Genomic DNA, 13,147 nt, shown 5'->3' on the forward strand with positions numbered 1-13,147 from the left:
GCAGTGAGGACAGCAGTCTGAGGAAATTTCTTTGAAGCAGACTTGGGATCAGACTCCATCACAGAAACAAGCGTAGGGGATCAAAATAACCTACTAGCTCAGCCAGTCTAGCCCACTGCCAACACCAAGTTACCCTTGTTGCTTATGGAGATTTCAATGTTTTTCCCAGTGTTTTCCTAATGAGACTTTCATGACATCTCTTAGAAAATTTTCTAATAGATTCCACTACGCTAAAGTCTGTCCTGCTCTTTTGCCCACAATTTCCTGCTTAATACTCTTTTTCCTGCTGAGATATCCCACTGTCCAACTCTAAATAAAGTACTGTCCTAGTTGTCATCTTCACCTCTCAAACACACCTAGGGGTTTTCAGCCAGCCTCTCTCAGATTTTGTTTACCTACGTGGCACAAAATTATCCCTTTCAGAGTTTTTTTAAGGCTTACTCAAATCAATCCCTCTAGGCTCATAAAATGTTTTCTTTGCTAGTCCTTGGCCTCTTTCCAGACTGTCAATAACTTTCTAGGAACGTGATGCCTGGGACTCGGGGCGGTTCTGCGTGCTATGAATGGCCAATGATGGTGGGGGCAAGGAAAGGTCTTTGGCTGATGTTGCCATGAGAGCAAAAGGGAATGTTTCTCTGAGAAATCTCAGGATCTGACTGTACCAGATGGTGGCCTCTAACGACACAGGGAAGAGAGAAGCTGGGCAAGGCTCCTAGCTAGCTCTAACCAAACTGGAGTACAGAAGTTGGGTTTGTAGCAGATTGTGGTGTGCATTCCCCCTGTCAGGTACTGTGCCAGGAGGAATGCCCTAGTTTACGATCACATCATTGAAATTACTTTCTCATCTGTGGCAACATGTCCATCCCACAGCTTTACCAGATGTACTGAGTGGTCTACAAGGTGATCTGGTGGTCTTTGTTTCTCCACATAACAGAAACTGAAGGGAGGGGAACTTCCCATGAGGACTCAGAGGTGGAAGATCTAGGGCAGAGGCACTGCTACTAATCTTCCCCCTGCAAATTCTCTGCTCTTTCTGAGTGCAGAGAAAAAGCTGTTGCTATAGAAACCAATGGGGAAAATGTACATTATATCATGTTTTATATATTTTTCCAAGGAGACCCTTTAATCTGAGCCTGTCACCGTGTAATTTTACAGAAACAATAATGCTAATAAAACCCCTAAGAGTAATAGTGATTTCAAATCAAATCAAATAATCATCACTTACTTCAAAAACACCTCTCCCTGTAACCTTCTACCTTAGCCAAGACACTGGGACAGGGATAGCAAGGCAGCCCACAGTATGGTACCTGACAGGAGGATAAAGCTAAGGCAGCAAAAGGTGTGATAAAAGGTAGGGGCTGGGTCCTACACAGCAGTAAGTGGTGATTAACATTTGAGGAAGGACAAAAAAGCTAAATAGAATATCTTCAGATTTTACTTGTGTGTAGAGAAGAATGAAATAAGGGTGAAAGGTACTTTTTGTAGCATACACTCCAGCCTATCTTTTCTCTTCTTTACCTACCCAAGCTCCTGTTGACATCCTACCTTTGTGAGCCCCCATGTGAAGCTCTTTTCTCTTCTGCTGCCCTTTTAAAAATTATTCCACCATCTCCTACTTTCCTTTGTGATAATAATCCCTTTGGCCTCCCGGATAATCAGACCTATTTCACCCTGGGATCTGAAGGAGAAAATGCCTTTTGTGAGGCTGCACCATGAAAGCTTCTCTCTAGTGTCAGACTGGCCTGGTGGCAGCAGTCCTCCCAGGGATCCTTCAGAACAGAAGCCTAATTTAGTCCTCTGGATGTCAAAACAGGCTTTTGCTCTGCCCTTCCCATCCTCAATTTATTTTTTACTTAATTCACCATGACCACTATTTCCTTCCTGGTCTGTACTGACCCTGTGGCTTAATTAGATTTTTGTCATTGTTTATAGTAGCTCCTATAATGTGTTGACTTGTAATTTCTTCAGAACAAGGACTTTCTTGCTGTGTAGAGCACTGTATGAAATAAATCAGGATGTGATTGATCCTGAGCCAGGTATACATCCCTACTCATTGTCCTGAAAGTACACAAAAAAAACATCAGCGAGGCTTTTTATCACTAGTGCTAGGTTTTGTATGCTGCAATTTAAAACAAGGTAGCTATTGGATAAAGCAACTTAATTACGCTAGGTAAGAGCAAGTAAGGGTACACCTGCTCGGAGCATCTTTGCCGGGCAGATCCCTTCCTCCAGACTTGCCCTTACTCCTGTGCATTTTAATAACTTCTTGGATTACACTAAATTCTGTACAGGTCCCTTGAATCTCAAGGGGGAAAAAAACCCCATCGTTTCTGTTTCCATTGCCTCTGAGGCCTGGCTGTAGGTCTGCTCTTTGCTCCTTTCAGGGTCTCTCAGTTTCTGCATACGTGTAATAGAGTTTCCCATAAAGCCCTTCCCTACTCTGTCATACAAGCCAGACACTTTCAGCTGTTAACAGGGAAGAAACAGCTCCCCTTTCCTCTTCCTGCCTTACCTTATGCCCCCTGTGCAGACAGGTAGCTGTGCTATCTGTTTTCCAGTCTCAGCCGTTTTCACAGAACATAATGGCTGCTAACTGTGAATAAAAAACTGATACACATACTGTGTGTTTTAGGGGCTGTAAGCACTTCTAGAGCCCAAATAATAGATGAATGTTAATAGAATGAGTGGAACAATATAATAAAAGCAAAAAAAAATAGATGTCCTCAGGAGCATGATAATCTAACTTCAAAAGCAATTACCATCAGTAACAAAATGCAGAGAGAAGACTAGGATTACTTTAATGAGATTACCTGGTTATTGCCATTTGTTTCCGTGAGTGACTGTAATGCTGCTTCACCTTCACTCCCAGCCGGTTTCTCAGATGCTTCTCACCCTGACCTTTGACAAGCCAAGCTGGGCTGTGAAGCTGGGTCTCACTGGCCTTCCCATGGGATCCTCTGTGAGGACCTGCTCCTTGGCCTTCAGCTTCCTCTACTCTCATGCCCTTGCTGTCACTACAACGTTTTTCCAAGCCCTGTGGCTTCATATCCATGATGGAAAAGGCAGGAATGAGAAGACATGGAAGGGTGAGGAAAGCTGATGCCTTTGTGGAGATGGAAGGACAATAGGGAAAATAATTGTAAGATCAGTGTAGTAAGACAAAGGCAGAGACATGATGATTATGAAGGCTTTTTAAAAATTCAGTTTTATCGAGCAGGCCAGGAAGAGCGGACATAGGCTCAGTAAGGTACCACATGGTCTATAGTGTAAGCAGTTCTCCTCTAGCTTCCTTGAGCCCCTTAACCCCGCCAATGGCCAATGCTCGTGCCCTTCTCACTCCATCTTCAACCCTCTCGTGTCCCTGTGACACATGAGTCCCAGAGCTTGATCACTGGTACATTCAGTAGTTGTGCACTTGAGTGGAGAGTCTGTAGGGAGGTGGGCATGTGCTCAGGAGGACCAAGACTCATAGAGTTGAGAGCTGCAGATGGTCAGATGGAGACCCTGCTGAAAAGAACAGTGATATCTTTGCGGAGACCACATTAAATTGCACCAGGGATGAGCATGCCAGCTCTATGTGTGAAGGAGTTCTCTCATGTTGGAGGTAGCATGGGAAAGAGTAACTGTCTGCTTGTGCTTGTGAGGATATCTGTATATATAAGTCAATGTTCAAATAGAGAGATAGATAGAAATGTAGATATGTAGATATAGACACGGTTCTATTCCATACAGAAAATTGTGTAGCCCCTGGTGTCTGGAGGACATAAAAGGCTCTTCCAGAACTTACTGGAGATGTAATTAGGGCTGTCAACCCACAACTCACTTGACTAGCTGCACCTGCACAACAAAAACAATAGGACGTTCCTCATTATTCTTGGAGAAAGTGAAGAAGGACCAGGACACAGCTAATAAATAAAACAAGTTTAATCATAAACCATGTACATATTTATAGACAGGGAAGAGGACATGATCTGAAAGGTGCTGCCCTGGCAACAGAAATAAAAGAACAGTGTATTTTACCAGGCAATATACAGTACCAATGAAGGGTGGAACTAATAAGTGATTATGCGATTTTGAGTCTCAGAGGCTAAGTTTTCTAGACAACCATCAGTCTTCGTTTCCTGTGAAATTGTAGATGAACTATTTCACAGCTCTGCGCTGGACACAGCAAGGCAGATACATCCAAGAACAGAATTTGAGGGTGAGGGAGGGACATGGTATCTGGAGGTCATTCTGAGGTATATAGAACATATATACTCTACTGTTGTGTACAGTCTTGGTGCCATGCTTTGGCCACAGTTATACGTGGATGCATCTCATTCCAGTCAGCAAGAATGGCAAACTCACATCTGAGATAATATATTTGGCTTTGAGAACATACAGGAGCACATCCAACAACACAGCCAGAAGTAGAACAGGGAGAGAGCTGATGACAAGGAGGCTTGGAGCAGGCTGAGAAAGGGAAGCAGTGAATTATGGCCCCAGATTTATCTGGCCAGCCAGTTCAGCCCTGTTTGGACAGCCAGCATAAAGCTTCTGTTCTGAAGGACTTTTGCAGTGCAAAGGTTTCCATCAAGGAAATGTGTATCAGACAACAGGGAAATCCATGAACAAAATGACTAGAGGCATGTTAACAGAAGAAATATGATGGAGCTGGCCCTAAAACCATTCAGTTCTTAATTGTGAAGGAAAAACCTAATCCTGCCTCTGAAGTGGCCTAAGCCAACATATGAATCTGGTCAGTCTCGGCTGATACAGGCAGAGGAAGGAACCATTCCTCTGGTGGCCAGCAAGGCAAAGGGTAGCATTTGTACTACAGTGTTCAGAGTCGGTATGGCTGCTTTCAGAAACAATATCACACCAGGCTTGCAAAGCAGTCAAATGTATTGGCTTTTTGCAGAACTATTTCACTTCCAATCAATGTACACATTATATAGTTTTACAGATGAAAAACACCTTTCACTGCTAGAAAGTAGACACTGTTTTGATATCAAACACACTTGCCATCTGATTTTGCTAAGAACCCACTCCCAGACAGTAAAAAAAACCAAATCCCAAATAAAACCTATAATACAAAACAACATTCATGTCAAATAACTGTCCCAGCAAACATAAAATCAAGATTCTTAATGCAGGTCCCCTCAGAAGCGAGTAGAGTCATGTGTCCATATAGAGAGTCCCCTCCTAATCCGGGAAGCCTCAGTAAAGATTGTGGCCCTTTGAGATGCAAGTCCCATTTTTTTAAAGGAGTGCTCCACACATGCATGCACACGTACGCACAGACATACAGATACACACGCGCGTACACAATAACCTCCTCTCTCTTAGCAAGAGCTGCATGCCGGGTAACTGGTAATGCCTTCTGTGCACTTTTGACCTGCTTTGTTTGTGAGGATGAGGTTGAAATGTCTTTACTTCTCAGGTCTGTGTTCTTTAAACAAAAAGGGGAATGAAGAGGAACTACATTACAAAGACAGATAAATGCACTCCTATCTCAGGCATATGATTTTTCCCAGATGTTTACAAGGATGATGTTATTTACATTCGTGACTCAGCAGAATCTGCAGGAAGAGTTATCCTTTCTCCATGCTGGGTTTTCTTGATGAACCCTGTGAGCCCATTCTGTGCTTCCATAGACCGTTTTTCTTTAAGGCACTGCAAGTGGATGATGACTTCAAACAGAAGTGCAAGCTCCCTTCACTGGATTGTGCATTTCTCCCTCTCCCTTGACTGACCTTCCCTGAGAACTTTTGATTTGATATACTTCAGGTCACTGTTGACGCTTGGCCGGCGAGCAAAGGGAGAGATCATGCCGTAGGCGTCCATGTCCTTGACTCGGCGCATCCGGAAGGATTTCTGTTGGAAAGTGTCACCATACTGAATGGAGATTTTCCTGTGGAGGGCAGGGCTCATCTCATGAGGTAGCTTGGCCATACTGAAGAGGACATAGAACATCTCATCCACATTGGTGTTCTTCTTGGCTGAAACTTCAAAGTAAGCACAGTTTTCATCACTGGAGACAAGGTTCTCACCTTCATCTGAGCGTACCTTGCGGAAGACTTCACTGTGATCATTTTTGTTGCCACAGATCACCATGGGGAGATCAGCTGACTCCTTGGTCTTGTTCTTCAGGCAAGATTTGACCTCAAGGATCTGTTTCTGGAGCCTCTTGACCTCATCAAAAGATTCTCTGTTGTCCAGGCTGAATACCAGGATGAAAACATCCCCTGCAATTAAAAAAAAAGGATACTGTAAAGGCTTGTTGGTCATAGCCTGTGTAAGAGGAGCTGATTTTAAAAAAGCAGTAAGTTTATTTGCCATCTCCTCCCCATATTTTTTGCTTGGTCCTTTTGAATCTATTCACTCAGCTGTACTTTAATTCCAGTTCTTCTAATTCAAGTCCCCACACCTTTCTGTATTGCTATGGGGAAGACTTTTGGCCATGATGTTACTTCAGCCATATCCAATTGTGTGTTCCTAGGTTGCACTGGACTTGCAAGTTATTGCTTCTTTTTCTCTGTTTTGTAAATAGCTTTCTATCTCAGCTCTGCTGCATTGCTTTTCTTTTTTCTTCCTTTCATTTGTACCTCTGTGTAAAACACAGCCTTTTCTGACACCAGGAAGAGTGGAGAGCTAGTAGCCACTTTGTCTTGATGTTTTGGTTACACAACACACAAAGCAACATCTGAACTGAATATTTACAGCTAGTCAGTCCCGAACACCTAAGTTGTGAATGAGAGGTTTCCCAATGTGCAGTGCTCTGCTGTCATTTCATTTGCTCAAGAGAAACAGACCATGGAAAAAAAGAAATACAGAAATGACACAGATCCCCTGGCATTTCCTTTTGACGTTTCCTGACTTACAGTTCCTTTTGAAAATATAAAATAACGCAAATCACTGCTTGTTGAATGACATTCATGTGGAATATGCTAAGAGAGCTTTCAGGGACAACAGCTCACATCCACATCCCAGAAACTGGCCCTAGGACCTCACTGAGTGTGGATGCTAGCCTAGTCAGATGTGAACTTCATGTTTCACTGACTAGCTAGAAGGGTAGATAGCAAGTCCAGAAAGTAGGTTTGTTGTGAGCTGTGGCAGAATATATCTCCAATATCACTTCCACAGTTAGAGAATACATCTTAGCTCACAACAGGAACTTCGTATATTGAGAGCATACAAAATGAGCCCCCCCGTTTTCCCTTTTCCTCCTTAATTCGTTTGATTGGCCATAGACTAAGGACAAAGGGTAAAAGCAGAGTTGTTCTTTTACTCAAACATCAAATCAAGGGAATTAGGCTGGAAATTTTAGGAAAAAAATCTTTGAGATTTTCTTGGTTTGAATTTCCTTCCTGTGCATTTTACATTTGTTTTTCACGGCTTATGTCTTATAATGACATGCTTATTTTATCCCTTTCTGCTCTTTATGCCCATAAGATTTTATTCAGCCATTCATTTATAACTGCAATAAAAAATATGGAGCAGGAGAGGAATGTAGGAGGGAAATAAACTGGAGGAACATCTCAATTTCAGACCTTCACCCCGTGAACTTCTCCTCTATGGCTCCCTATAGTGCCTGGAGCATCCCAGCCAGGAAATATTTCTCTAGAGAACTGCATCTTGCAACAAAATCAAGCAATCCCTTTAGCTACCTGTCAAGAAACAGTCATCTCCAGGCTACAGTTTTCAAGTTAATGTCTGTCCTTATGATCTTTCACCCATTACCCTCTGCAAACTTCCCCTTGCCTTCTCACCTGTCAGGATGGAAAGTCTCCTCATAGCAGGGAAAGGGTGATTCCCAGAGGTGTCCAGGATGTCCAGCTGATACATGTCTCCCCGGATATTGTAGACCTTGCGATGAAAATCTTCAATGGTGGGAGTGTACTGGTCCTCAAACCGGCCATTGAGAAAGCGTGAGACGATGGAGCTTTTCCCCACCCTGGAGGCTCCCAGCACTACCATGCGATATGAGTTCTTGGCTGGCACATTCAGGGTGCAGTTTCCACCAGACATGGTCTTCATCATTGCTTGATCCTGAAAGAGGAAATGGCAGAGTTGGAGGAAAGACCAGAAACTATATGGAAGATGGAGTAGGGCAGCTCCTTACCACAAGCTTGACAATGCGTGCTCTGGAGCACAGTCCCCATTAGTAGATCAATGGTCCATACAGAAATCTTTTCACTGGTAATGCTTAACTTTTTCAGTCCCATTTAATGAGAGTGGGTGGGGTTTTCTTGTTGAGTTTTAAAATTTTCTATTAAAGTCATATAAAAATGAAGGCATTTACACTGAAAATAGCATGGTTTTGAATTGTAATTTGCTATTTCATTAAAACATTAAGGGCTAATTTTATCAGCTGTGCTTCAACATAGACACCAGGTTCCTACCCACCATCTGCGTCACTTAGACATTACCGGATTTTTCACTAGGGCTTTGTTCTTATTTAGATATGTAAACACAGAGGTCAGATTTCCCAATATACTGCATCCACTGCAGCTGCCATTAGGACCTAGATCACTTCATTTGGTTGCCTGAATAGGAGCTGCGCATAATACTAATTTTCTGAGATCAACTCAAAGTCAGACAGAAACAGGAACCATGCTTGACATCAGTAGAAGCTAGACATCTCAGTAACTTTAAATAGCTGGTCCCATAAAAACTTCATTGCTGATGCAGGGAGTTTAAGCCACAAAATAAATGATACATTCTAAGATCTGTGCCTTCAGTGACCTTTTAGAAACCAGATTTTAATCTTGCTTTTTGGACTGGTAGTGTGGGAACTCGCTGTCAACAAACTATCAGCATTGCAGCAGGATGGCTGGTAATGGATGGAGCTGCAGAAATGTAGATTTCATTTGACTTCCAGTCTTTATACGCACAGAGCTGTTGTGAGTGTCACAGTGCTTGCGGGTGCTAAGAACAAGCAGGAGAAAAGATGGACAGCCATCTTAAATAGCTATTAGACAAGATTTCCAGGCCCTGACAACTAGAACGCATCTTGAGACCTTGGAGATCACATTTTGACAGAGCACTCAGATACAGAAAACTTTGATAGGAAAAGAAAAACAACAGTGTTGCTCAGACATTTTTCATGTACCAGTTCAAATTAATTGTGTGCTGAAAGGAAAAATATAACCCCTGTGTGGGGAAAGCAAACCATTAAAGCAAAGAAGGCACATTTTTGACAGAGTTTATTTTGGTTACTTGGATCTTATTAAAGAATAATCAAGTTCCCACTGTGCTGTTTATTTAACTTAGGTGTTGTTTATTTAATATTACAATGCAAGTACTTTATGTACACGGAAAGATCATTTCTGGGGCCAGATCTGGATTCCTATCTTTCCCTCAAGTAAATTTTCAAGCTTTTATGTAGCTGACACTTATCTCAGTCAAAAGCTTAAAATCTTTTACTTTGTTTAACATGTGCTAAGCACCAAAGCAGCAGTGAAGATACGGTCACTGCTAAATAAAGAAGTCTCTGGAATTCTGATCCAGCATCATTACAAGCACTCTGCTACAGCCCAAGGCAGCAGCAAAACAGTACTATTTATTATTGCTATAATTTGCTGCACACCAACAGCACGTTCAGCCCTATCTAAAGCACAGAAGAAAACAAAATGCTTTCCTCAGAGTAGCTTACACTCTGAGTTATATTCAGTGGACAGGACAGCATAATATTAGAGCCAGACAGTTATGTCAGAACATAACTGTGGATGGACACACACATGCGGAGTTACATGGTACTGCTGGGATTGCTGCGGCAGGAGTCACGGAAAGGAGCACACCTGATATTTGGACTGGACTCTGTGTTTTATTTAGAACAGGACCCGACTCCAATAGTGCAGAAACACCAAATTCAGACTCTGAAACAACACTGCCACGTACTCTGGGTCAGCCCTTTCCTACATAACCAGTCTGATACTGTCTTGCATCCATGGCCAGACAAATGCTGACAGGCTGCTTTAGGATGCTTTCTTTCACCCTCTCGGGCTTTATTTAGCTGACAGAGAAAAGCAGGGAGATAGATTTTGTGAGAAAAACTACAAACTTCTCTACAGCCCGGGATCAGTATTTCAAAATGGGTCACCTCTTCAGAGGAGGATAGACCAGTGTAGTTGCACGAGGGCAGGTGGACTGTGTTGGTTCACACCTGCTGATGATCAGTTTTGTACAACTTGGTGCGGCACATCTAGGAGTGAGCAGTTACACTTTTTAAGCAAATGTCTGTTATGTCCTGTATAGACCATGCATGCTGGGGACACTGATCCCAGCCAGCAGCTTTACAAGCCAAAATCCTACAAATTATACTGCTGCCTGACAGGTAACCACTGAGCTGCTGGTGATTAGAGAAACTCCCATCACAGCAAAGGAGATGGACTGTGTCACTGCGGATTCTTGGAGTGTTATTTTTGCACCTTCAGTGCAAAAGGCACTTCAGTCCTCTACCTTGAAGTGAATTCCACTGCTTTGGACCTCAGTTAATGCCACTGTACACTAAACAGCTTGGAGAAGGCATTACCACCGCAGCTACCCACAGATGGGGAGAGTAAGGCACAGGGAAGCTGAGTGGCCATCCAGAGTCAAACAAATGGGAAATATGAATGGACTCCAGGACCCCTACCTTTCAAACTCTATCCTTCCCACCTTTCCTCACCCTTACATCTCTGGTCATTAAATCACACTGCCTCCCACCTCCATCAAAGGCAAAATCCTACATGCAGATGCATGCTCATTTCAGGACACTTTGCCCCAAGGATGTCGATTCACTGAAGGGGAAGAACGGGTGTGAGGAGATGGAGATTTTAACTTATAAAATAATCACTTTATGCTGTCCTTATTCCACCTGTCCAGGTATTCAGTCAAGAGAACCCTTGTGCTTTCCTAACTGCATTTTTATTTCACGTGAAGTCAAAAGATGCTTTTCAGCACTTTGATTCATGGAGTTGCTACTCATCACCTCTGCTGCAAATCTGACTCAGAGTATGCTGTTGAACTGGGAGCTTATATTTGTGTTTTGTGCTCTGTCTTCTTATTCCTCCACTCCAGTTCAATATAATCTGTCTTATTATCTCCTCGGAAAAGGAATGAAACTTCAGCCTTCACACCCATGGTTGGGCGCGGGGGTGGGGGAGCACAGGGGCTCATACATTGAAAAAGATTAAAGGCAGAAGAAAGGAAACAGAGAGACACCACATGTTCATGTACTAAATAAAGCAAAATCAATCAGAAGAGAATGAGGAGACGAACAACCTCCAGCTGGCTTTAATCTACATCTTTTCCTTCCAGTTTATTAAATGCTTAAGCATAGATTAATTCCCAGTGGTACCTTCTGCTTTATGCACTGGCTTCATGCTAGAAACTTTACATTAGTATTATATTGGTACAGCACAGGGATTTCAAAATGTCATAGAAATGCAGGCAATGAGTGTTATCTCCACTTAATAAAGGGAAAGGCTCATATGCCCAGAGAGAGCTGAAACAGCTGTACAAAATCAACATTAAACCCCGTTTCTTTTGACTCCCTTTGTTGCCTTCTACCTGCTAAGCACTGCTGCTTGTTTCATAGGCAGATGTCGGAGTGAATGACAGTGCACCCGCTTTTGCATGCTCTGAAGAGCGCTTGTCTGAATTCCAGTGAGATACGGACAAAGTTGATCCTGAGCACCCAGACAGTCATATCTAAGGAAGACATTCCTCATTCAATCTGCCCACAGCTTTTGCACCTTAGTTTTCCATCCTCCCATTGGGAGGTATGCTCCCTGGCACTCCCCATCCATGAACAGACCTCTGAACTAACTCTCTTGCACTCCTTGTTCTTCAGCTGCTGTTTGTGTCTCTGTTTGCTACCCCGATATAATTCACTGCACCCAGCTAAAAAGGACATAGGCAGACACAAACTGTATCATGCATAACACACTTATCACTTGTTAATCACTACTAGCATCCCCATAATTTTAATGCACACCAAAATCACTCCTGTGGGATGTTTGTTTCCTACTTTTATCCCAATTTCCATGCTGCTTTCTTACCTCTCTTTCCTTGGAGGTGCAGTCCTGGGTCTTGGTGCAGTCTGATGAAGCTGATAATTTTAATCAGAGGCAGCTGCTGCTGTAAAAGGCTGTTGTTCTGTGGATTCCACGTTGCTTGCTCTGGGCTCAGTTCTTCACTAGTATTTCCCAGGAACTTAGCAGGATTGGGAAGGACCACAGGGCTCCAGAGAGCGTTCCCCCATGGATGGTAAGTACTGGATCAGGCGACAAACAGGGACTAAGGAAGCATCTCAGAACCAGTAGTAGCTTTCCCCTTTTGCGAGATGAGCTCTTCTCACAGCCTCAATTTGAGAGAAGGAGAGGCGGAGTCTCTCCCACTGGTTTGTCTTGCAAGTTGCACTTTGTAGGCTCTGCTGGGGGGAAAGAGTCTCTGGAGTAACACCTAGTCATGCAGGGTTGTGGGTGCGTACAGCTAGCCTACGCTGACTCTACGCTGCCTCAGACCCTATGGGGAAAAATCAATGGGGCATGGAAGTTGTCTATGGTGAACCTATGCTTCCCCAGGTCTTGCCTGGCACACCCTCCCCTACGAGCTTCTTTTCTTCTGGTCTGAGATTTGCTTTAAAATATTCTCTTTCTAGGACAGAAGGGGCTTTTCTTTACATTTGCCAATTAAGTCTTCTTCCCTCCCTGCCTTTCTCCCTCTCGCTCTCACAACTACTGGCAAATTGCAGATTTTCCTTCTGTAGGACTCACAGATAATTGGCTCAACTCCTCCCTTGAAGTCAGTGTCAGACACAGAGGAAGGAGGGGTGCTGAGGGGGTGGGATTTTGTGCCTATTGAAAAAAAAAATCTTTTCTTTTTTTCTTCTAAACAGAAAGTTCATATGCATTGCAGACTGCACATTCCTTGTCTTTCCACCAGAGACCTGTATGTATGCCTGTGTGGGGAAAGAGTTAGTGTATGTGTACGAGAGACACAGAGACTTCACTTACTTTACAAGCTGTAAATTCAGAAGCTGTTTCTAAAGGCTCTATATTTCCGTGCTGATCTTTTCTGCTAGACAGAGGAGGACTGACTCATTTCCCAACTAGGGGCTTTCTGATCATCATTCCTGTAATTCTTTTGCCATATGGAATACTTTCTCTCGTTCCCTCAA

The 13,147-nt window shown here is 43.2% G+C and overlaps 1 protein-coding gene across 1 annotated transcript; it reads right to left on the reverse strand.

Annotated features, from left to right (window-relative positions):
- Positions 1–3,909: 3,909 nt before the first annotated feature.
- On the reverse strand, positions 3,910–12,715 carry RASD2 (RASD family member 2). The gene is made up of 3 exons (XM_010127929.2): positions 12,027–12,715; positions 7,752–8,031; positions 3,910–6,227 (listed from the first exon to the last, which is right to left on the reverse strand). Exons 2-3 carry the CDS (start codon positions 8,020–8,022, stop codon positions 5,698–5,700), a joined length of 801 nt encoding a protein of 266 aa, XP_010126231.1. The 5' UTR covers positions 8,023–8,031; positions 12,027–12,715; the 3' UTR covers positions 3,910–5,697.
- Between the last annotated feature and the right edge of the window lie 432 nt (positions 12,716–13,147).

Source organism: Chlamydotis macqueenii, chromosome 1 (genome assembly GCF_036417535.1).
Source record: "Chlamydotis macqueenii isolate bChlMac1 chromosome 1, bChlMac1.mat, whole genome shotgun sequence".
Taxonomy (NCBI): Eukaryota; Metazoa; Chordata; class Aves; order Otidiformes; family Otididae; genus Chlamydotis; species Chlamydotis macqueenii.

Coding starts and splice junctions, on each gene's coding strand:
- RASD2 (XM_010127929.2), bottom strand. CDS start 8,022: ATGATGAAGACCATGTCTGGTGGAAACTGCACCCTGAATGTGCCAGCC. Junction 6,228..7,751: donor GAGACTTTCCATCCTGACAG/GTGAGAAGGCAA, acceptor TTTTAATTGCAG/GGGATGTTTTCATCCTGGTA.